Source organism: Musca autumnalis, unplaced genomic scaffold (genome assembly GCF_047663935.1).
Source record: "Musca autumnalis isolate F117 unplaced genomic scaffold, ASM4766393v1 scaffold_4, whole genome shotgun sequence".
Lineage (NCBI taxonomy): Eukaryota > Metazoa > Arthropoda > Insecta > Diptera > Muscidae > Musca > Musca autumnalis.
In genome coordinates this window covers 251,513,105-251,537,028 of record NW_027411977.1, presented here as the reverse complement: position 1 = coordinate 251,537,028, position 23,924 = coordinate 251,513,105, and the positions used below count along the sequence as shown (strand labels likewise).

The 23,924-nt window shown below is 33.3% G+C and overlaps 1 protein-coding gene and 1 long non-coding RNA gene across 16 annotated transcripts; one reads left to right on the top strand and one right to left on the bottom strand.

Moving 5' to 3' along the window:
- Nucleotides 1–317: 317 nt before the first annotated feature.
- LOC141401806 (charged multivesicular body protein 7) lies at nt 318–4,994 on the bottom strand. Of its 14 annotated transcripts, none has more exons than XM_073982311.1 (6): nt 4,867–4,994; nt 4,245–4,411; nt 3,734–4,186; nt 3,337–3,562; nt 3,063–3,272; nt 318–825 (listed from the first exon to the last, which is right to left on the bottom strand). In XM_073982311.1, exons 3-6 carry the CDS (start codon nt 4,175–4,177, stop codon nt 374–376), a joined length of 1,332 nt encoding a protein of 443 aa, XP_073838412.1. In that variant the 5' UTR covers nt 4,178–4,186; nt 4,245–4,411; nt 4,867–4,994; the 3' UTR covers nt 318–373. The 14 variants fall into 14 exon arrangements, with proteins under 14 accessions (XP_073838412.1, XP_073838415.1, XP_073838416.1 ...); XM_073982314.1 differs by having other exon boundaries at nt 4,810–4,925; XM_073982315.1 differs by having other exon boundaries at nt 4,245–4,390; nt 4,810–4,925.
- Nucleotides 4,995–15,860: 10,866 nt separating this feature from the next.
- Nucleotides 15,861–22,705, top strand: LOC141400639 (uncharacterized). 2 transcript variants are annotated; one of them, XR_012412162.1, is made up of 7 exons: nt 15,861–16,187; nt 16,251–16,719; nt 16,783–16,905; nt 17,002–17,183; nt 17,251–17,426; nt 17,491–17,656; nt 22,578–22,705. It is a non-coding gene; the product is annotated as an uncharacterized lncRNA (long non-coding RNA). The 2 variants fall into 2 exon arrangements; XR_012412161.1 differs by having other exon boundaries at nt 17,251–17,656.
- The last annotated feature ends 1,219 nt before the right edge of the window (nt 22,706–23,924 follow it).

Below are 23,924 nucleotides of genomic sequence, written 5' to 3'. Positions count from 1 at the left end.
CCGGTATGAACATGGCATAAATGCCGGATATTTATCACTTTATTTTTTATTATGCATATTGAAGGCAGTATAAACATGGGATAAAAAGGTATCAGAAAAAAGGTCTGAGTCCGACAAAATTTTAGTATACAAATACATTTATGAACTCTGCAGTATTCTTATCCATCATAAAGGAGAGGAATGAGAAAATTTGACACTCCCCATTTTACTACTTTACACTGTTATAAACATCAATTACGATTAAGAGTCAAATAAATTACCATCCTGAGAGCGACAATTCAATATGCATGTATACCATTTAATGAACAAACACATACTTTCTTATTTTTTTATGTGGTGTGTTAAAAATATTAAGATAACACTTTTTTATTTTTCAAATATTAGACTCATTGATACTAAAGTTTTTAACAGGTGTATTTTGTTCCACTTCCAGACCGTCCAACATTGCTATCAGCTCTGCATCGCTTATTTCTATTCTCTGTGGTGTAGTTACCTGAGAATCGTTTGTAGAAGGGGATTTACCGCATTGATCTCCAAATAGCTCCTTTAATTCTCGTTCCAGTTCATCCTCCTCGTCCTTTGATAACAATTCTGATGTGTTTGGCTTGGCAATAGTTTCCTGTAGATCATTGTTCATATCCAAAGTTTCACGTAAATCTGAAACAACTTCCTCAACATTATCATATGTAAGATTGGACGTTTTAAGGATGTCCTGCAAAGCTTTGGTGCCATATTTATATGCATCCAAAATTACTCCGTTGTGCTTAGCATCGTCCAAGTTGGAAATAATGGATTCGATATTATGTAAAGCATCACTGCGCTTCGCTGCAATTGTAGATACAGTTAGACAACAAATATATTGCCAAGACAAAAATTGTAAAAAATAGCATAATAATTCTTCGTTTATGGCAACAAATGATGTAAAAACTATACGGTTTTTTGTGCAAATCTCTTGCTATTGGTCCTCAAAATATAAAAAAAATATTTGCAATTTACGCACCTGCTCAAACTAATAGATACACTTGTATATTTTTCTGGAAAGTTCATAGAAAGGGTTATACTTATTCAAAGAAATTGAGAAGATGATTTTCTTTATACCTCGATACAAGTATAGCAATCAACAACCAACGTAAGTTTCATTTGAAATTAATTAGACTAAGTTATGTTTTTATGTGAAATATTGTTGAAAATAATACAATGGACTATTAGCTGGTATTATCGATTATTACCCCTACCACTTTCCTAACAAAATTTGGAGTACAGGACCTTATTTCTTGACTTATGAACGATGAAAGTAAGCTACGGAACGTCTCTTTGGATAAGTCAAGGATTAAGGTCCTGTACTCCAAATTTTGTTAGGAAAGTGGTAGGGGTAAGATTCGATAATACCAGCTAATAGTCCATTGTATTATTTTCAACAATATTTTACATGCTAAATTAATAAAAGTTCATTATTTTCGATTATAACTGAAGTGTATATATTATTATGAGCATCAAATTTACTGCTCTTAGTGGAAACCTAACCTAAACTTAATTTCAAATGAAACTTACGTTGGTTGTTGATTGCTATACTTGTATGACATCGAGGTATAAGAAAAAAAAAAACATATTCTCAATTTCTTTAAATAAATACAACCAATTTTTGAACTTTCAATAAGAATGTACAAGGTGTATTTATTATTTTGATCAGGTGTGTACAACAAATACGGACTAAAATAAGAATTACCTACCACTTTGAGGTGACAATAAATGTATTGCAACGGGAAAAGCAGTACTATCAAACTAATAATTTTTGGAACAATTTTTAGTCATGAAGGGTCTTCAGATAGGTAAAAACGCATGAGATCATATTAACAATAAACATTGACGAATCGGCCACAGTTTGAACCCATATGTATTGTCGGATAATGGACCAATGCAAAACAGTTCGATTCTGAACTCTTCTCAGTGCAGTCCGGGCCTTCATGGGCACGAGATCGTACCAGAGACTTAATTCTGGGACCACGGGTGCCGGCAAGCCCCCTGGTCCGTGTAGCACTTTCCTTCGGGAATGCAGTCTCGGACTGGGGCCGGTAGTTGGTGCGGCCCTTCGGGGAGCAACGTGGTGGCTGTGGTTGCCCAAAATCGCGGGAAGAGTTCGTAGAACTCGAATGGGTTAGCATTCTCTACCGGCTGTCTGCGCCATAAAAAGACAGGAGTTTTAGATGGTGCTCCGCGCCAAACCAAGGTGGTGAACAGGGCCAAACACCTGAACGCATTTGGTACCTCACTACGGTGCAAGGGGGGCTGATTGGTCGCCTATAACCAGTCCAGTGTTGTGAGGACACCGTGGGGTTAGGCTGAAAGGCAGGGACCCACATTAATCACACCACATATCTCAGTGCAGTATTTTAAAACGACCTACAGCAGCGCTCTATTTCCTCTCTCAATAGTATTGGAATGACTTTATTTTTACTAAATTAATTATATTATCCTTTGGTGTCATAATAAATCTCAAAAAGTGCGCCAAATCCAATTAAACCCATCAAATATGGAAATTAAACCCGTTCTGGAAAAGCGGAAATACCGGATTTTTGGGTAGTATATTCTTTATCGGACATAATAATGCCAAGCCTACTGACATAATTAGGAAATATTTAATAGTCATTATTCTGAAAGTCAGTAAAACGGATCCAGAAAGCTCAAACAAGTTCAACTACCACCATTCCAAAGGCCAGATCATGGCATAATTATCTTATTTGTGTAAATGGCTGATGTAATATAACAACACTAAACTAATAAATACCTTGCGACCATAATCCTGATATCAACCCTTATAAAATTTTTGCGTCCATTTTAAGAAAAAAAAACTCGGAAAAGATCTTCCTCAGCTCAATAAAGCTCCAATGAATGTCCAAAGTGGGACAAGTTATTGAGGAACACTACTTTGGTATTTCTCGAAGAAATCATTGATTAGGTAATTTTTTGCAATTCTTTTATTGTCACCCTAACTGTAGAGTGCATTTATTCAATTATCTCCCAATAAATTGCTTTCATTTTCAAATGCAAATGTACATACTTACCATGACTCTTTTCTAGGAGATGTTTTTTCCGAAGATAGGTTTTGGCTAATAATCGCTTGTTTTCCTTGATATATTGACGAGCCTTTTCCTCATTCTCAGACACCTGTAACTCCAAACTGTCAAGTTGCTTTAACAAAGATTGTTTTGTAGTCTGGAGATTGTGCAAAGCTATATCCGACTCGTTTATGATTATGCTTGCATCCGATGTAGCTACGAAATACACACAATTTTTTTATTACTACTGCGTGTTCTGCAGTATATCTATATAACATACATGGTATTTTAACCAAGTGTATTATCTGATTATTATTCCCATCTGTACTTTGACGGTAATTTAAACCTATTTTCTGCTGACAGGACAATGTTCGTAGACACAAGGCCAGACAGTCGTCTGTTATATTTATGTTATTGGATATGTCATTTTTCAGTTCTTCGTAGCAGCAGATCGATCCTGAGTATGGAGATTTCTCAAAAATCGTTTGCAAATCATGCAACATCATCTGGTAACAAAATGTTTCATTATATATAGCACGGGTGAAAAATTTACAAATATATATATATATATATATATATATATATATATATATATATATATACATATATGTACATATATATACATATATGTACATATATATACATATATGTACATATATATACATATATGTACATACTTTTATAACAGTTAGATGGACAAACTCTTGTTGAATTGGAGTTGACGGCAGCACAACGTTTTTTATTTTATTTAAGGGGTTTTTCCAAAATCTGAGTACAGCCCATCCGGTCCAGCCGTTCGAAGGATCATATTCGTATTCTACACGAGGGCGTATCAGAGATGTTTTCTGCATATCCTCAAGAACTGTATCTAGACAAGAGGGAATTCTTCTTCCTAGTGAAAATGTTTGCAACAGTTCATTTTTGGAAAATGTAGCTTTTCCCTTGTGAATACATAAATCCATTATAACGTCTTTCCAAAATTGCATTTTCGAGTCATAGTTCTCTGGATTGACACTTCGCTCCCTAAACGGAGCAAACAAGGCCTGTACTCGCGATTCATCTTTAAGAATTGATGGTAAAGGAAAGTTTACTGTCTCTGCTTGTGGGGATACTTTGGACATTGTGTAATTCTATAATAATAAAATAGGGAAGCAAATTTGTTCTTTTTTTATCAGCTGAAATTTTTACCACAGGTAGATCTTCCCGAGAAGTGAAAGAAGACTCTTTTGTCCCATCTGGGATGTTTGTGGAACAATTATTATATTATATAGATCTTCCCGATTACAAAAATAAAAAGTTCTTCGGGGGAAGTCCATACTTCCCGAGACATGGACCTTAAAGTCCGCAATACCTCCCTGTATTACTTGGTTATTTGTAAAGAGAAATAAAACAAAAATATGAAGTTCTTTGGAGGGAAGTTAATACTTCCCGAGACGTGTATGTACCTTTAAAGTTCGCAATAACTCCCTATATTACTCGGTTATTTTTAAAATAAAAAATGAGAACCACGGATGGATCTTTTCATCCAGTGTATTCTATTAGTTCTCTCCAACTCAAATACCTTCGTTCGGGATTTACAACTTCTCAGGTGCAAATTTCGGGACGAGAACTGAATTTTCTTTTGAGTTATACATTTTTATCTAAATATGTAGCTCGACTTTTAAGACCTTCACACTTTTGTTATCAGAACAAAACGACTTGCCGAATCAACATTTCTCAGTTTCAAATAACTGGGAATTTGTAAGGCCTATACCTCGGGAAGTATGGACTTCCACCAAAAAATATTTTTTGTAATCAGGATGAGATCTACCTGGGAAAAATGTTTCCGACAGCTGGTTCAATTTATTTGAGACTTCTTCTTTTCGTGTTGAAAAGAGTTGACATTCAATTCGAGTGATTAACCTATCGATGTTGACCAATAAAACGCAATTACATCTTAAGGGGTGTTTACACTATCTATCAATGTCATATGAGCTGCCACTTCTTTTATCCATTCGACATCCTTTATGTTTGTCACCATACCACTTTTAGTTTTTGCGTTCACACTAGCATACAATTTCATATGACCACAAAATATAAATCACGCAAATAACACAATTTATATTGTTAAAAACTTTAATAGCACTCCATGGTACAAACATTACAAGGTAGGACACAGCAAACATAGGATTACAATTTTTTCCTGAGGTCCTCCTATTGTGTCAAAACTGTTTTGACAAATGACAAAATAAAATGGTTGAAAATAAAATAATAAACTCAAAATATATGTATGTAAATAAAAACAGAAGACAAAACATTAATCGAGAACAAACGAGACTTCAACATTATAGAAGAATGCCTTTAAGCAATTGTGCCAGTTCAGCTGTGGCTATCTGTTGCGATTGCAATTTACCGATGTCCAACCACAACGTTATCAATTTGATTTCTTATTTTTTGGTCTGGAGGCAGTGAAGCTGGATACCAGATGTTTTAACCTCCGACCAGTTACATATCCGCAACCGAACTCATGCTTTATCTCATTGCATATAACACAGTGCGTCTCCTTTGGCAGATGTTGTGACGCTTTTACCTATCCATTGTATTTCTTGTATGCAGTAATATCGGCATTGTTCTTTACAGACATATCTGCCAGTACATAAAGTGCACATTGTCTATGAAGAGTCTGGAAACTCTGGTACAGATTCGCTTATCATGGTCCTTAAAACGTATGCGGGAGTCATCAACATTAGATGGGGTTTGTTTTTTCATAGTACGATGTTTTTATAGGGTTGGGTTACTAGCTAAATATGAATCGGGGTGCACTCATTGATATGAGAGAAGTCTCCCTTGTCCCGTATGGGATGTTGTGGAACAATGTTTGTTGTTACTAGTCCAACGGCCAAACCAAGTGTTTATAGATCTTATGGATGAAAGTACGGCACATGGAAGAGATCAGCGTCCAATTGATATCTTTCTTATCTTACTCCCCTACGTCACCCTCACCATAAATAAGTAAGTAAAATAGCTTTAAATTCCTCCGGGCCGAACGTTTAATAAGCTCCACCATGAAGATTTTTGAACTAAATACTTTTTTAACCTTTAAAAACGTTAATACCACCTTCAATATTCCTTTATTTATTTATTTATTTATTTAAATATTTATTACAATTAAAAATTATAATAAACTTATAGCTAAAAGCACTAGCGACTACGGCTATCGGCTTTCAATATTCCTAAAATTGATGCGTGGACTTATATACAAGGGCATACAATACATTTGAGCAACATTTTATCCACAACTTCAACCCGCTTGGACACTAGAGCGATATCCATAGACAGACGGACGGACTATACATATGTTTATCTAAAATGATTATTTCAATTGAGCGTGTTAATAAAAAATATACATATATTTAAAATGAAATGTAAACAAAACAAACGTTGACAATATTCCAAATAAACAAAACTTGTAGCTTTTGTTATTAGTAATTTTGAAGTTATAAGCAAACTGGCTTCATGCCAAGTTTACACTTATACTATGTTTACATTTACGAAATCCACTCGATTTCAACTGTCAATTCCGTTGCTCAAACGTCATATGAAATCCAATCGATTTCAGATGAGTTTTCATTTGACGTATACACAAAGGAATTGACAGATGAAATCGAGTGGATTTCGTAAATGTAAACATAGTCTTATGCAAAGTTTACACTTGCGCTCCAAAATCCACTGGATTTCACGAAATCCTGAAATACACCCCGGTGTTTACACTTATTTTTTGTTGATTTCAAACATATCACAATGATCAAGGTAGATGCATATGCGCAGCTGATCGAACATGAATTTTCAAAACAAGTTGTTGTAAATTGAATTAAACATCAAAAATATACGACAATATAGAACTTTACAACTTTATTTCGCAAATTATCGTAAAATTATCTATTAATTGTGTATAGTACCAAAAAATAAAAAAAATAAATAATGATTTTATCGTTGAGACATGATAATAATAAATTTTGATAGATAAAAGTTGTGCTCAGAACCTACAAAATATTAGTACATGCAGTTGTTTTCCCGTTTAGTGCTAAAAATGCGTTCCCGTACTCCGAAATCTAGCAAGACTTGCACTTCTCTTTAAACAAAAATAGCACCGAATAACACCCTCTTCTCCAGTTTTCTGCCATACAATTTTAACCTATTAGAAACTAGCAGCAAGCATGTTCATATGTTCATTGGTATCTAATATTATAGCTGATACGTTGATTTTGACATTTCTGCTGGAGTTTTTGCAATTTCCGACATTTTTCCGTTTCCGTATTTTTTAGGAAATTTGTATGGGGGAGAAATTTTTTACAATTAGATCTATTTTCTAAAATTACCATTAAAAATGTACGGGAACACAATAAAAAATAGCATTGTAACAAAGTTATTTAATATTTTTTCACGTTGTTTACAAATTTTGATACTAAAATTTGTTGTTTGAGCAATTCGCACATCTACCTTGTTTATTGTGATACGTGAAAAGTGTTGCAACTTTTGGTACTTTTTTAGGCAAAAGCAAGGTTGTATATCATGTGTACTGTGATTTCGATGTTGTTTTCGCTGAAATCACGAAATGAGATGATTTCATTTTTGTATGCGAAATCATGATAAATTTTGCATGATTCCGCGCGAAATCACGAAACGCCTTCGAAATCACGAAAAGACGCCGAATGTAAACCAAACATTACGCTCCAAAATCCACTGGATTTCACGAAATCCTAAAATACACCCCGGTGTTTATACTTATTTTTTGTTGATTTCACAATGATCAAGGTAGATGCATATGCGCAGCTGATCGAACATGAATTTTCAAAACAAATTTTGATGAATTGAATTAATCATCAAAAATATACGACAATGTAGAACTTTACAACTTTATTTGAAAAATTATAGTAAAATTATATATATATATATATATATATATATATATATATCTGTATATCGTATTAATTGTGTAATAATAATAAATTTTGATAGATAAAACTTGTGCTCAGAACTTGCAAAATATTACTACTTGCAGCAGTTTTCCCGTTTAGTGCTAAAAATGCGTTCACGTACTCCCAAATCTAGCAAGACATGCACTTCTCTTTAAACAAAAATAGCGCCGAATAACACCCTCTTCTCCTGTTTTCTGCCATACAATTTTGGCCTAGTAGAAACTAGCAGCAATCATGTTGCATCTAATGGGTACTTTACACGATATGTTTTTTGCATATGAGCTGTCACTTTGCATATACATTTTGTATGGGAGAAGTGACAACTTATATGTAAAAAACATATCGTGTAAAGTGCCCATAATCATGATGAAATAATAAGGTGGCGTAAAACGTCCAGCTGATTGGTTTTAATCTGTCAAATTTTTTGTTATTGTGAAAAATTGTATGAAAACGTAAACAAACATTTTGACATATTGAAGAATTTTCCGCCAAAAATGAGTTGTTGTTGTGCTACTTACGTGACCTATTAAATAGATCTTGGCATCTAATATGATACGTTGATTTTGACATTTATGCTGGAATTTTTGCAATTTCCGTCATTTTTCCGTTCCCGTATTTTTTAAGAAATTTGTATAGGGAAGCAATTTTTGACAATTTGCTCTTTTTTCTAACATTACCATTAAAAAAGTACGGGAACACAATGAAAAATAGCATTGTAACAAATTTAATATTTTCTTCATGTTTGGTTTACATTCGGCATCTTTTCGTGATTTCGAAGGCGTTTCGTGATTTCGCGCGGAATCATGCAAAATTTATCATGATTTCGCATACAAAAATGAAATCATCTTATTTCGTGATTTCAGCGAAATCAACATCGAAATCACAGTACACATGATATACAACCCTGGTTTTGCATAAAAAAGTACCAAAAGTTGCAACACTTTTCACGTATCACAATAAACAAGGTAGATGGTCAATTGCTGCAACAAAAAAAATTTTGTATCAAAATTTGTAAACAATGTGAAAGAAATATTAAATTACTTTGTTACAATGCTATTTTTCATTCTGTTCCCGTACTTCTTAATGGTAATGTTAAAAAAAGAGCGAATTGTAAAAAATTGCTTCCCCATACAAATTTCTTAAAAAATACGGGATCGAAAAAATGACGGATATTGCAAAAACTGCAGCAGAAATGTCAAAATCAACGTATCAGCTATCGTATCTAGATACCAATTAACATGCAGCTAGTTTATACTAGGCCAAAATTGTATTGCCAAAAACAGGAGAATAGGGTTTTATTCGGCGCTATTTTTGTTCAAAGAGAAGTGCAAATCTTGCTAGATTTCGGAGTACGGGAACACATTTTTAGCACTAAACGGGAAAACTGCTGCAAATATTAATATTTTGCAAGTTCTGAACATAAATTTTATCTATCAAAATTTATTATTATTATGTCTCAACGATAAAATTATTTTGTATTTTTTCATTTGTTAATACTATACACAATTTATACGATATATAGATAATTGTACGATAATTTTCGAAATAAAGTTGCAAAGTTCTATATTGTCGTATATTTTGATGACTAATTCAATTTACAACAACTTGTTTTGAAAATTCATGTTCGATCAGCTGCGCATATGCATCTACCTTGATTATTGTGATATGTTCGAAATCAACAAAAAATAAGTGTAAACACCGGGGTGTATTTCAGGATTTCGTGAAATCCAGTGGATTTTGGAGCGCAAGTATAAACTTGGCATCACATTGTTTACAAATTTTTATACTAAAATTTTTTGTTGCAGCAATTGAACATCTACCTTTTGGTACTTTTTTAGGCAAAAACAGGGTTGTATATCATGTGTACTGTGATTTCGATGTTGATTTCGCTGAAATCACGAAATGAGATGATTTCATTTTAGTATGCGAAATCATGATAAATTTTGCTTGATTCCGCGCGAAATCACGAAACGCCTTCGAAATCACGAAACGACGCCGAATGTAAACCAAACATTATTATAGCTCTGTTCCAAAACTAAAGTCTAATTTACATATGCACATTAAATGATTTCGTTTTACGAAATCCTAGAATCAAATGAAGTGCATTTACATCTGTTTTTTTGCGTCATTTGCTTACGCACACAATCGCACATACAAACATATACAATAACACAAACACACGCATATTTATTCAGAAAAATAGGAATTTCAACACAAATGTGTATCAAATAACTTAAATTAATTCCAAAAACAAAAAACATAATTTTTGCAAGTTGTTTAACCATTTATTTTCACTTTTGTCATGGTTTGAGTATTTTTGTTTTTCTACAACACACACAAACAAACAAAGACATCATAAAACAGTTGCATTTTTTGGTAGTTTATGACGAAAAAGCAGGGTTGCGTATAATAGTAATACCCTAGACAGGCGGCAGCGTTAATTTGCATTAACTGCCTTAATTCAATTTAATTCGTGCATTATCCACATTCTTAATGCACAAAATCAAAGGAAATTTAAACTGAATTTAGCAATTTCAATATGGCAATGCTGTTGAAAATCAATTGTCTTTTGTCAAATTTCCATGTTTAAGAAAATAAAAATGGAAAGCAAATCAGCAATTTTGGCGTTTCTTCAAAATAAGTAGTGGTCTTTCGCTAGTAGAATAGCAGCTAATCGTTTTTCAAGCCTTCTAACAAATCTCTTTTTCAAATTTTTATTTTCACAAAAAATTTCATTACCCACCATACCAATTCTATCGAAAATTATATCTTCCTCAATTGTTTTTTAAAGTTTTGCTATATTTTTATAACATTAAAAAGACTTAAAAATATCGCGAATAAATTAAATTTATTTTTGCTTCATCAAAAGTAGAAAGTGTATTTGTTTTGCATATTTTGGCGAACTTTTGTAAAGCTTTATGAAATGGTCTGCTGGGTGCAAACAAACAACACAAACAGCTGTTTCATAAATGCAGATACTATCGTCTGTCAGCGTGAAAAATTAATTCAAATTAGGACATTTTTAATGCAAATTAACTCTGTCGTCTGTCTAGGGTATAACCCAGCAAAATGTTCGATGCCAAAGATGCTATTCAAGAATGGGTGCAAGTGAAATGGAATGTCATTTTTTCAGCATCTTCACTCATTCTTTTTACAAGAGCGTGACCCCCAAAAGATGCAATTCATTTTCAGATCCTAAGCATGTCATCTTTACTAACTCGATGGAATGGCATCTTCAACAATTCTTTGGAATGGCATCTATACCAATCCTTTGGCTTGCCATCTTAACCAATTCCCAAGAATAACATTTTCACTATTCTTTGGCATGTCATTTTCACCAACCCTTTGGCATGTAATTTTCACGTCTTGTTCGGAAAATGCTGTATTGAAAAATGATTTTATTTTTTTTTATTTTATTAATTCAATGGAGTTAATGAAATAACTATAATTTATTTATCATCATAAAGTTTACATCTATATTTACAGTTTGTTCTCGTTGTTGTAACAGTAGTGTTTGTATTCTCATTTTTCTGCTTAATCTGACTCTTGGTCTATCAGTCGTAAGAATGTGGCTATTTCGCTATTTATATGGTTTGTAACCACAAAGCTGCAAACTTAAGATTCTTAGCAGGATTGGTAGGGCAATTGAAAAGGAGCAGTGTGTCGTGGGGGCATGTTTTCCACGGTGTCATCAGTACTTGCCCTATAGGAATTTTGACGGCTGCACCATCCCGAGCGTATTGACCCAAAACTACTCTGGTTTGTCCTGACAGCTGGCGCTTCTCAGCTACGATAGATGGTGGATGTTCTCCAAGGACCGCATTCACACGATAACTGTTAACTGCATCTGCGACTGCATTCGTGTGAATGCTACTTAAACCTGGTTGAAAGGCTTGTTGATCGAGGTTCTCTCTTGTAACGTTAGACTTCTCTTTCTAGATTATGAAGACCCCCTGGCTGCCTGGGCCTGTGGTCTGAATTCTGCTATCATCAACCATGACATTCAACTCTATTGTTCCCAACTCGGCCGCCCAGGTAGTGAAATGAGAAGCCGTAGATTTATTGGCTGGTACTTGCATATTCCTCGCGTGGAAAAAATGGTAAGATCAGACAAAAAGGAGCGCAGTCTTTCACAAATGTCGTCAGGGAAGGCACCTGACGCCAAGATAGTACAATCATTCGCATACGTTACGTTCTCAATGCCGTCTGCAGCGTTTGGAATTCAGAAGAGGTTTTCTTCACTCTACGGGTCTTGGACTTCTTGATCCTAAATTCTACGTACTACTGTCATCCACACTTAAAATTTATTATCCAACGTTTCAAACTTGCACAGTGCGTAGTCTGCTCGATGACATCAAACAACGAGGGTGCTTGACAATATCAAAGGGCTTTGCTAAATCAAGTGTCACTATCACTGTTCTATCGCACACCTTGCTCTGAGTGAGTCTTCGGCTAATATGCAGATGGCCTTCAGCGCAGTTGTTGTGCTGCTTATGGAACCTATGCTATTGATCGGCAACTGGAAAGTTATTTCTGATGGTGGAAGAACTAAAGACACAAGGGTCCTTGCTACGGGCGACAAAATCGGCCTGTAAGATTCAACTTTGCTGGCATCCTTTTCGGGCTTCAGTAGCTGGCCTATTTTCCAGACTTCGGGAACGATGTGTTTGGCAAGCGACAGGTTGTAAATTTAAGTGAGAAACTTGACTTCCGGCTGTCCCAGCTATGGCAGTCTAAACACCGCCGCTGCACCGCAACAGAGTTTACTTCGTCCACTCTCAGCCACTGATTTTGTTTCATCTTACAAAAGCTTTTCTATTATCTTCTCATCACCAGTTCAGATTTCGACATGGACTCCAACAGCACTCCTTTAAGAATTTCTGTTCGTGAACCTACATTTAACTTGTAATTTTATAACAAAATTTTTGGAAATGTATACTCTTTTGTTTTGATGTCGCTACATGTAGGGATGTACAAATCGACTATTTTTTTTTTGTAGTGATCTGTAAAAATGATTCAAATGCTGATGAAAAGATCGGATCTTTCACGACTTCCTTTGCATGGGTTTAAATGCTAATGAAAAGATCGGATCTTTCACGACTTCATTTGAACCAATGCAAAAGATCCAGTGAAATCATGGCATCTCATGGAACCACTTCCATAAAATTTTGCTGGGAAGGTGTTTTCGTTTTTAGAATAAATGACGAAGCTATCGTCATTTATTTTTGTATGGTAAATGACGCAAAATGTTGCCTGTTTTAGCAAATAAATGACGAAACAGCTCTAAATGACGAAAAAGTTGCTAATGTAAATTGGACATAAAAAGTTTTTACAATTTTTACCACTTTTACACATTTTGCGTTCCCGTACACAAAATTTATATGAAAATCGTTTACGACTTTTATGCCGGGCATACACTATGGGCATGCACGACAGCATTTGTAATAGTATTAGTAAATTTTGAAGTTTTTGTCAATGTATTTGGGAGTAGTTTTGGCAGGATTGAAATCAAAATAGTTTTGATTTTGTAAATGAACCCCTTTCAATCCGATGAATTTTGTTTATTTTCCAAGTAACCAACAAATAATTTTTGTGACAGTCCGGTTAAGTGGAGGTGGTACTGGTTGTTAGGCTGCGGCTTAGCTCGCCGGATGGGGGAGTTCGTCTTCCACTTGACTGCACACTTAAAGATATTTTTGTACCATCATTCATTTGGGGTTACTTTATAACTGTCATTCGGATTTGAAATTATAAAATAAAAAAAAAGGAAACGGATGTGTACTTATACATCCTGTAGCCGTTAACCTCAAAATAAATACTTAAATGAACTCCAATTTCCTTGAGGTATTGATGTGTTACCTCTTTGGCATTTTCCCACCCCTATTAGACATATTTCAGTCTGCCATGATGTTTCTCTTGCCAAAAAAAATGTTAAGAAACATCCCAAAATCGAATAACCACTACCCTAGATATTCATTCAGCCCATATTAAATGAATTTTAAGCCATTTTTAAACTTTATAATTATTAGTTCAAATTTTAATCATTTTTGAATTTATCCTTGTATTATACATTATTTTTAAACAATATTTTAACATATATATTTATTTATTTCTTATATTTAAATCTAGTCTTATATTTCAATTTGCATGCTTTTATAGATTTTAGTTTAATTTATCTTAGTTTTTATGTATACACAATTTTTACATATTTTCACAATTTCCTTAATTATGTTAATTTTCTATATTCATATTTTTTTTACAGGAGACCGTTCTATTAATTTTAAATTTTTTTATGGCTATATTTATTTAAAATAAAAAATACTATTTGAGATATATAATTTCATTTTGTTTTGGTTTTTGACAAATTTTTTTCAGGTTAGGTAATGTATTTACTAGTGTATTATGACACGTGTATGAATATGTGCATATTTACATATCGTTTTTATAATTTTTTTAAAATTTTTGCATTTTTAATTTTAATATCTTTTGCAGCAACCTTTATTATTATTCTTTTTATGGTTAGATAAATGTAACCGCCTTAATTTAGGCTTTAGTATTAATTATGATTATTTTGTAGGTTATGCAATGACTATCAAATTGTATGGGTATAACTGCGTGTAAAAACAGATACCGTGGTTATAAAAAGAAGAATAATAGAATTTGGTGGCAAGAAAATGAGTTATGCAACCAATATGGAATTATTGTGCCACTCTTATCACTTTATGTGTATTTTAACAGCGTTTTTATTTAAATTTTAAGCTCCTCAAGTTTGATATTCTTATCTTACTTGGTTTGTGTACTCACTATGATGATTTCCAACTCTTTATTTACGACCATATGATGGAATTTTGGTAGGGTTGTTTTCTGAGTGTGGTGAGGTTATGTTTTTGACCACTTTATGCTCGGGCTAAAGTGTCTCCCTCTATATCTCGCATGTATATCCCTGTGCACATTTATACAGCGATATTGCCTGAGGGTTAATCCTTTGATCAACTTTAAAGGATTATTTTCCACAATATCCTGTACAAATGACAAGATTATTTGTTTTATTTATTATAAAACAGATAGAAAATGAAATAGTTGCAATTTAATGCTTACCCGAGCAAAAAAATACAATTTTGAAGGTCGAAAATTTAGATTGAGTATAAAATCTATGAAATTTGTTGATGTATGTATGTGTGAGATGTTAATTATCTTCTATAAAACAGAATAATGAAATTAGTAATTAACTATTTCCACTTTTCCATACATACTTTAACTGTGTTACGTTATTTTTTTAAATAAAAATTTTATGTTGAGGTTAACTTTTTTTTCATCACACCACTTGAAACTTTGTTGTCACTGGTTTAGGTAAACTCGTTGAATAATCTTTAAAGTGACATCTAGCAAGGTCAGTTGGCACATGGAGATAAAGTTTCAGAGATGATTTTTCATGGAACATTTAAGAACATATGCTGAAACTTGTGATTAAATGGGACTAGTACCGGAGTAAGTAAACTAGATGGCGCTAATCGAAATATGATAAAAAAAACCAAATGGAAATTCATTCGGATAAATGAAATAATTTCATGTTAACCGGATTATTGGTTAATTCGTAGAAAAGATAATCACACATTTTTAATATTTATTATTATTTAATAAAAAAAATTCCATGTTCAACAAATCATACATGTTTTATTTTCTTCAATCTGATCGTTCAACTATTTGTTGGATACAGTTTGAAGAGCCCTGGGATGATATAGTGTTGTATAACGATTTCACATGTAATTGACGAACCTTACAACACTAATATATGGACAGCTGACTTTATGTTTATTTACTTTTTCCTTTTGCCGGCAAAGGCAATTGCTAGAATAAATTAATAAACATTGAAAGCGAATAATTTAAAAATATTATTGTTGTGCCTGGAGTGACATCAAATCACAGCCAATAAGTGGAAAGAGTGAAATGCTATTGAAAGGAGGTATGCTGGCATATTTTGTGGTTGATGTGGATGGACGGACGGACATATTCATGCCACGGCCAAAGGTGGCTGGAAAAAAAGCAGTATGACGGTATGTGTTGTGTGTCTGGACATACGCAGGCCACAGCCAGAGGTGGCTGTCACAAAGCCAATGCTTTTTTGTGAAACCTGTGAAACAAAAAGTATTGGGAATAATGTTTATGTTGGCAGGTAATATTATGTTAGCTGTGCATCTTTATAATGGTCTAATGTTTGTTTACATTTTGATTTCAGGTATATGAAAGAATCTTTCAAGCATCAAAATATCTAACAACGTACTATGCATTGTGCTATTGTGTATGCAAGCAAGTTGCATATTTGGATTGATATAATTGGAAAGTATTCTTCCATTCTACCTTTTTTATAAAACAAATTCTTATCGTTTTTGGTTTTTTTACAGGTATGTTGCTGTATGGTATAGTGTGCATTGTTGTGCTTATGGGCAACAGTAAATATGATTGTTTATGATTAATGTACACATGATGATTTGGATAACACCGATGTCATGATACAACAAGCTGACATTTTTGAAAAAAAGGTGCCGGAAACATGCATGGTTTATGTATAACATTTTTTTAACAAAGAGGATATTCCGTTTCGCTATTGTGGCAGTCCAATTGACATGTGGGCACATGTATATATCCAATATCCAGTAACAAATAAATTACAATAGAAATGGGCAACTATAACATTTTATCAGAAGGTATATTTCCATTTTTCTATTTTTTTATGGTCGTTTTGTAACGAAATACTTTTTTCTTTTCAGATATATTTTAGGAACGCTTGGCAGTTTATAAATATTTTGATGTGACATAAATAATTCTTGCCAGTTGTTCTTGTTGGCGTTTCTGCTACCTGTTTTTAGTTTTGTGTGTGGGTAATATCAAAGGTAAGTACATATTTGTCCACCATTTCTGCAGTAGCAAGAAGAAATTATTTGTGTGTGCGTTGTTCAATATTGATCCCTTATTGTTTTTCTTTGCAGGTATTTAGATGTACCGTCTTATCAGGCAATAAGAATGACAAATATCTACCTTTTTGGCGAGGTACTAGGATGTTAAGCAAATCGCACATACAACTGTTTTAACGATTTGGGAAATGTATACAAAGCTATATGTGTATTGTTCAAGGATAAACAACATTTTGACTTTAAATGGAAAAATTTGAGTGAGTGTTTTTAAAACCATTATGGTAATTTTTCCTATTTTAATGTATGATATTTGTTTCCTTGTAGGAATATTCAAAGAGTGTGTGTGCACCTTTTTGTTGTGCAGATTGTTTTTTTACATTTTTACAAATGTTGTGGGATCGTGACTATTCATTTGAATGCCAATTTCTCTACCTGTGTGTATGGGCAACATTGTGTGTACAAATGCGATGAATGTACAACGGACGAGTTTTGTCAGATAAGTGAATTTAACACATACCACAATATAATGTTTTTACTAATCCTTGTTTTTTCTTTTTTTTTCAGGTTAAAACTTGTTTATTATTTTAAATAACCCTTTTTCTTGTTGTTTTTCAGATGCTGTTAAATTAGTGGCCGAATTTTTACCATATAAACAAATGATGACATCGATGTGTAAATTTATACATTTTTGTATTGTGGATTAATCCATTAACAACAGCAGCTGTTTTGGGTGTGTGGTGAGAATATACTGAATTGAACTAATCTTAGATATAGGTATTCTTACTAATATCATTGTTTGAGATGTTGTGCGTGAATTGTACCGATTAGTTGGCCTTTTAAGTTTTCGACTTCGTAGTAGCAATTCCCGATAGCTTTTCTTATCCTGCATTTAAGCCAGGGTTTGCAGAATTTTGCATTAATTCCTTTGGCAAAGTTACTCTGCACAAAATTTTTTCTATAGACTTCCTGTCCAGGTTTATATGATACAATTCGGCTTCTTCTATTGTATGAACGAGTATTACGTTCGTAAGCCTCATGTAATTTCTTATTTATGTTCTTGTGCAGAATTTGCATATTATCTGATGCAGGTAGAATCTCCACACTACCATCTTCCAGTGCATCTAGTTTTCTTAGGATTGCATACGCGTCTGCGTGTGTAATCATATTATAGCCTGTTAAGGCAAAATATGGAGATGTACCTGTTGAGGCGTGTAACGTCGATCGCAAGGCACACTCGATTTTGGGTAACTTCTCATCCCATTTAGATTGATCAGAGTTTATGTAGCTTCGTATACTACTGAGAATTGTCTGGTTCACACGCTCACTAGCGTTTGCTTGTGGTGCGTGTATTGCTGTTCTAATATGTTTAATACCAAACAATTTCAAAGTATCTGTAAACATTTCGGACGTAAATTGTCTTCCATTATCAGAATGGATGAATTCTGGTACGCCGAATTTATAGAAAACTTCTTCTACCAAGAATTTTGTAACTTGAGTTACAGTGGCTTTTGTCATTGCTTTTAGTAGCACAAATTTGGTTTTATGGTCCAATACAATAAATATGTAAGCTTTTCCTGATTTAGTTCTTGGGTAAGGGCCTAGAAAATCTACATAGATTTTCTGAAACGGTCTTTATTTTGTTCTATGGTGTCAATAAGCGTTAAATATTTGTTGTTTTTAAACTCATCAGAGTTGAAATTAATAATTGAAGCATTATCTAGGGTTATTTCGTCCATGTCCATACGCGAAAGCATATCAGGTACGACGTTTTTAGTACCTTTACGGTGCTCTATGCTAAACTTATATCCTTGGAGTTTTAAACTCCATCTCGCAAGTCTTCCGTTTAAATCTTTCTGTCGCATGAGCCATTGTAAACTGGAATGGTCTGTAATGACCGTAAATTCCATGAGCTCAATATACTGTCTAAATCGCTCTATTGCGAGTATGACCGCTAGGCATTCTTTTTCCGTCGTAGAATAATTGCGTTGGGCACTGTTCAGTTTCTTGGAAAAATATTCAATTGGATGTTCTCCATTATCATCATCTTTCTGAAAAAGAACAGCCCCAACTCCGACGTTAGACGCGTCACACTGTACGAAGAATGGCCTAGCAAAGTCAGGACTCGACAATATTGGACTGGAGGTTAAGCAAACTTTCAATTTTTCAAATGATTCTAAGGCTTCAGGCGTTAAGACAAATTTTGGGCACTTTTTCAATGTGTCAGTCAAAGGAGCAGTCAGAGTGGAAAATTCATGGATGAATCTGCGATACCATCCTACTGTTCCTAAGAATTTTCTCACATCTTTCTGACATCTAGGTGGTTTTATATTGACGATTGCTTCTATCTTCCCAGGATCAGGTTTGAGTTTACCTGCTCCCACAAGATACCCTAGATATTTTAACTCCTTGTAGCAAAATTTGGATTTTTCCATATTAATGGTCAAACCTGCGCTAGTGAGTCTATTTCCTACTACCTGTAACATTGCTACATGATCATCAAAACTTTGTGAAACCACCAGCAAATCGTCTAAGTACACAAATATTCGGTCCTTCAACTCTGGAGGAATAACTTTGTCCATCAGGCGGCACATCCTTTGAGCAGCATTGCACAGTCCAAAAGGCATGACCTTGAATTGGTAGTGGGGTCTACCCTGGACCGTGAATGCTGTCAAAGGACGGCTCGATTCCTCCAGAGGAATCTGCCAGAATGCGTCCTTAAGATCGATTGCGGTTATGTAATGTGTGTCACCTAGCCTGGCCAATAACCCGTCTATATTCGGCAAAGGGTAAGCGTCTTTTCTATTCACTTTGTTTAGCTCCCTTGCGTCAAGACATAAGCGGTTTTTGTTTGGCTTAATGACTAGTGTCACCCGATTATTCCACTCTGCGTTTGTTGCTACTTCTATCACGTCTAAGTCCAACATACGATCCAGTTCATCGTACATTAATTTCTGAACTGCTGGACTGACTGGAAAATATCTCATCTTCTTTGGGATAGCATTTCCAACATCAATTGTATGTTTTTCGAGATGAGTTTTTCCCAGTCCGTGTTTGGTGTAACAACGAAATGAGAGCTTCGCGTTTTCTAGTTTGATGTTTTGTTCGTATGTCAGGTTATGTATATTTTTGTCCTCAATATTGTTGATGACGTCATCAGACAATTCATTTATATCGGGATCGAAAGATATTTTGATATTTAGCATTTGCCAAAAATCATATCCCAATATGAGGCATTGTTTTAAATTGGGCACTAAATACAAAGTTAACTCTTTGGTTTTATTTCCACATTGGATGCTAACTTTTATTTTGCCTATGATTTCCTGTTGTTTACCGTCTGCTGTTTTGATAGTGGATTTAAAATTATGGATATGTGCATTGATTAATTTGGCATTTTCTATGCAATTTTTGCCTAAGCAACTAACTGATGCACCACTGTCCATAAGACCCGTGAATGCAATTCCGTTTAATTTTACATCCATGTATGGTCTGATGTCGTTAGCTACCTCTAAACATGCAGATGCTATTTCTTTTCGTTCTTTTTTTCTATTTGTATATGATTGTCTAGCCTTTACTATCTTTTTAGTTATCGCCGGTACAAAATATTGAAAAATTTCTGCCCTTTTTTGGTTATATATTTCTAACCTTTGTTCGTAAGGAACAATAATTTTTAATTTTGGTGTTTGTTTCGACAAATTTTCATTTTTGGTTGGCAGTATAGTTGGTTTCTGTTGAGTATATTTTGAACTGGTATGTGATTCTGGTTCTATGCTTATTACTGGCTTGCATTCTGTTGAGAACATGGGGTACCAGTCTTGCCCATGTTCTTCCCTTGGTTTCCCATACATCTTGGACATTTTGGCGAAGTGACCCCATCGAACCCACACCTGTAGCAGAATATGTTTCGTTGGTCCAAATCGCAGTCCATAAATGTGTGGCCTGATTGTTTACAGTTCCAACAAGTTAATATCTTGGTTGGTACTGTTTGATTTTTATGCATAGCTTCAACATCAAATATTGGTTGGAAAGATTCGTCCTGTTCTAGTTCAAGTTCATGAACCCTTCTATAGTTCTGATGTTGTTGTCTGAATGATAACCGCTTAGATATTGTAACCTCAGCTCGTTTGCATTCTTCAAGGAGGTCATCAATTGTATCAATGTATTTAGCATAGATCAATTGAACTAAACCATCCTTGAGATTGTCTTTTATGATTTTCACGATCTCAAATTCTGGGATCGGTATCCTCATTTGGTTTTTCAGACGGACAATTTCTGATATATAGATGTCGGCAGTTTCCGATGGAAGCTGTCGACGATCTATTATCTTGCGTTGGATTTCGAAATCGCTTTCGAAATTACGAAATTTTTTTATAAAATGGTATTTCAGATGTTGCCATTCGCAGATAGGATTTTGCTGTCTGAATAACCAAAGCCATTCAGAAGCTCTGCCTGCTAGAAGATGGTGAAATCCTTTCACAAAAACGTCTAAAGGACAATTATAGTCTAACCTTAATGATTCTGCCCTAAATACAAACTCTTCAACACTAACTGATTTCGACGAACCATCGAATTTTAATCCCCACTTTTGGAGCTGTAGGGGTGTTATTGGTTTATAACCAAAAGAAAAGTTCTGATTCATATTGTGTGGATATGAGTCTCTAGTGACTTGTGGCGGATAATTCGTACCACGTTGTCGTTGTTGTTGGGAGTTTATATTGTTTTGTTGTGTATTGGGCGGTACTGTATCTGTCCTAATTGGCTCTTGTGTGATATTGAGTGACATATTTCTTAGAGAATCAATTGTATCTCTCACTGTCTGAGATACCCTTGAAGCTAGACGATCCTCCATAGTTTGCAATGTTTCAGACTGAGCTATTCGTACTGAAGCACTAATATACTCTCTGAGACTTGGACCATCATTAGTATTAATTGGTGCATCTATGTTAATATTGTTATTACAGGCTGGAATTGCCGGATGTGAATCTGAATTGTTTGATTCATTGTGACCTGTTAGACTACTATATGGTGGTCTTGTAATAGACGAGCTTCCGTCAGGTGATAATGTTTGTTGACCTGTTGTCGGAAAAGGATTCACAGACATAAGTGGTTGAATACCAGTTCCTACAATGGTTGTATTTGCCTCTTGTGTTGAAATCTGAGAAATGTTCATGTTGTTATTACCGATAGGGTTGGAAGTAGAAGTAGTGGTTGGTAAAGAATTATATCCTGCAGCTTGAGATGTGCTGGCACCAGAATTTAGAACAATACCAGTATTAAACATTGCAGCGTAGGAGGTGCTGGCAGCATTAATACCATTGGTTGTCGAATTGTTTTTATTTGCAAGTCTATTAGAAGTTCTGGTAGGAACTGCGTTTTTATTGGGCATTGTAAGACTAATTCAGAAAGATCAAAGAACGATATTGTTGGTGATGCAAACAGATATTGAGATCAAAAACGTGAAAATGGAAAAATTATTGCTTAAACTTAATCGAGATGTATTGGTATTTTTAAAAATAGACGTTAAATATTTGTATATAGAAATTGTTTTGGAAACTTAGATATTTTTATATAATATTATAATAATTATTATTTTTAAATATTTCTTAATTTTTTTACTAATATTTTTTTCTATTTTTTTTTTGTTATTTTTTCAGGTAGTAATTTTTTTGGAATATTACTTTTATATTTTTTTGTATATATAATTTTGATATTTTTCTATATTTTTTTGTTAACTTAATTGTAAATATGTGTATGTGTAATATTTTTATATATTTTGGCAGTATTTTGTTTGTTTAATTATTATTTTAAATATTTGTTAAATTTACTTTTACAAAACCAAATTTATATATATTTAAATATATTCAATCAAATTATATAAATATATTTTTATTTTTAACTATAAAGTTATTGTTTTCTTACTGTATTAAAGTATTTGATATGTTTATTATTAACAACAATATGGTTGTTTTAATCTTTGCATATATATTTTTAATATTGTTTATATAATTTTGGTTTTGTTTTGGATATTTGTATTATTTAAATATTATATAAAATCACATATATTTATTTTTTTAAATATGTAATGATTTTTTTGTTTCTATGTAATATTTAATTGATTTTTTAGAGTATTTTTTTGTATACTTATTGATTTCTTTATTGTATTTTTGTTTATATTTACAAAAGGCACATTTATATATTATTAAATTTTAATATCTTTTAATTTTTTTAATGTTTAAACAACATATATTTTATTAATAATTTAATTATATTTTGGCAATATATTTTTTTTAAATGTGGTTTTGTAAATTAACTATAATTTTTGATTTTTTTTTTATAATTTAAATACTTTTACTTTGTATATAAATTTTTAAATTTTTTTATTTTTTTTTTTCTTTGTTTTGTTGTTTGTTCAATTTTCTAATATTTAGGCTGAATAAAAATGATCAGGTAGTGATTTTTATGTATAAATTTTTAATTGGAATTCTGGAAAGTCAATTTATTTGGTATTTTCAGAATATTATTGATTTCTAATTTTAATTAGAAATATAAATAAATGAAAAAATTAAATTGTTTTGAAAAATTTTAAATTATGTTTATTTTTTAAATAAACATATAAAATAAAGCATTTATTTTGGTTTGAATTTTTAATTGTTTTAATGGAAAAGGCTTATTAGGGTTTTGATGGTAAGTATAAGTACACAATTAGGGACTAAAAATTTTATTTGTATAGGTCCTTTCTAGATCAATGACTTCTGTTTTCAAAATAGGAACAAATATTTACCTAGCTATTTAGCCTATAGAATATGTTTCCCTTCTGGAGACATCAATCATTTCTCTGGATTGGCGACTTGTATAGCTGATTGTATCTTTGTACCTGTACTACATGGCATGGCTCTACACGTGCCTTCCGGGATACTGATACGGAAAATACAATCCACTAACAAGTTTGGGCTATGGGAGAAAAATCAAAAATTTAAAAATGCTCTGTAGTTGGGCGCCAT

Bases quoted from the DNA above. Each gene is read 5' to 3' on its own strand.
- LOC141401806 (XM_073982311.1), bottom strand. From the start codon at position 4,177: ATGTCCAAAGTATCCCCACAAGCAGAGACAGTAAACTTTCCTTTACCA. The intron at 3,563-3,733 runs GTATGTACATAT...TTTTGTTACCAG, and splicing joins TCCATCTAACTGTTATAAAA to ATGATGTTGCATGATTTGCA. The intron at 826-3,062 runs GTAAGTATGTAC...CTACAATTGCAG, and splicing joins TCTCCTAGAAAAGAGTCATG to CGAAGCGCAGTGATGCTTTA.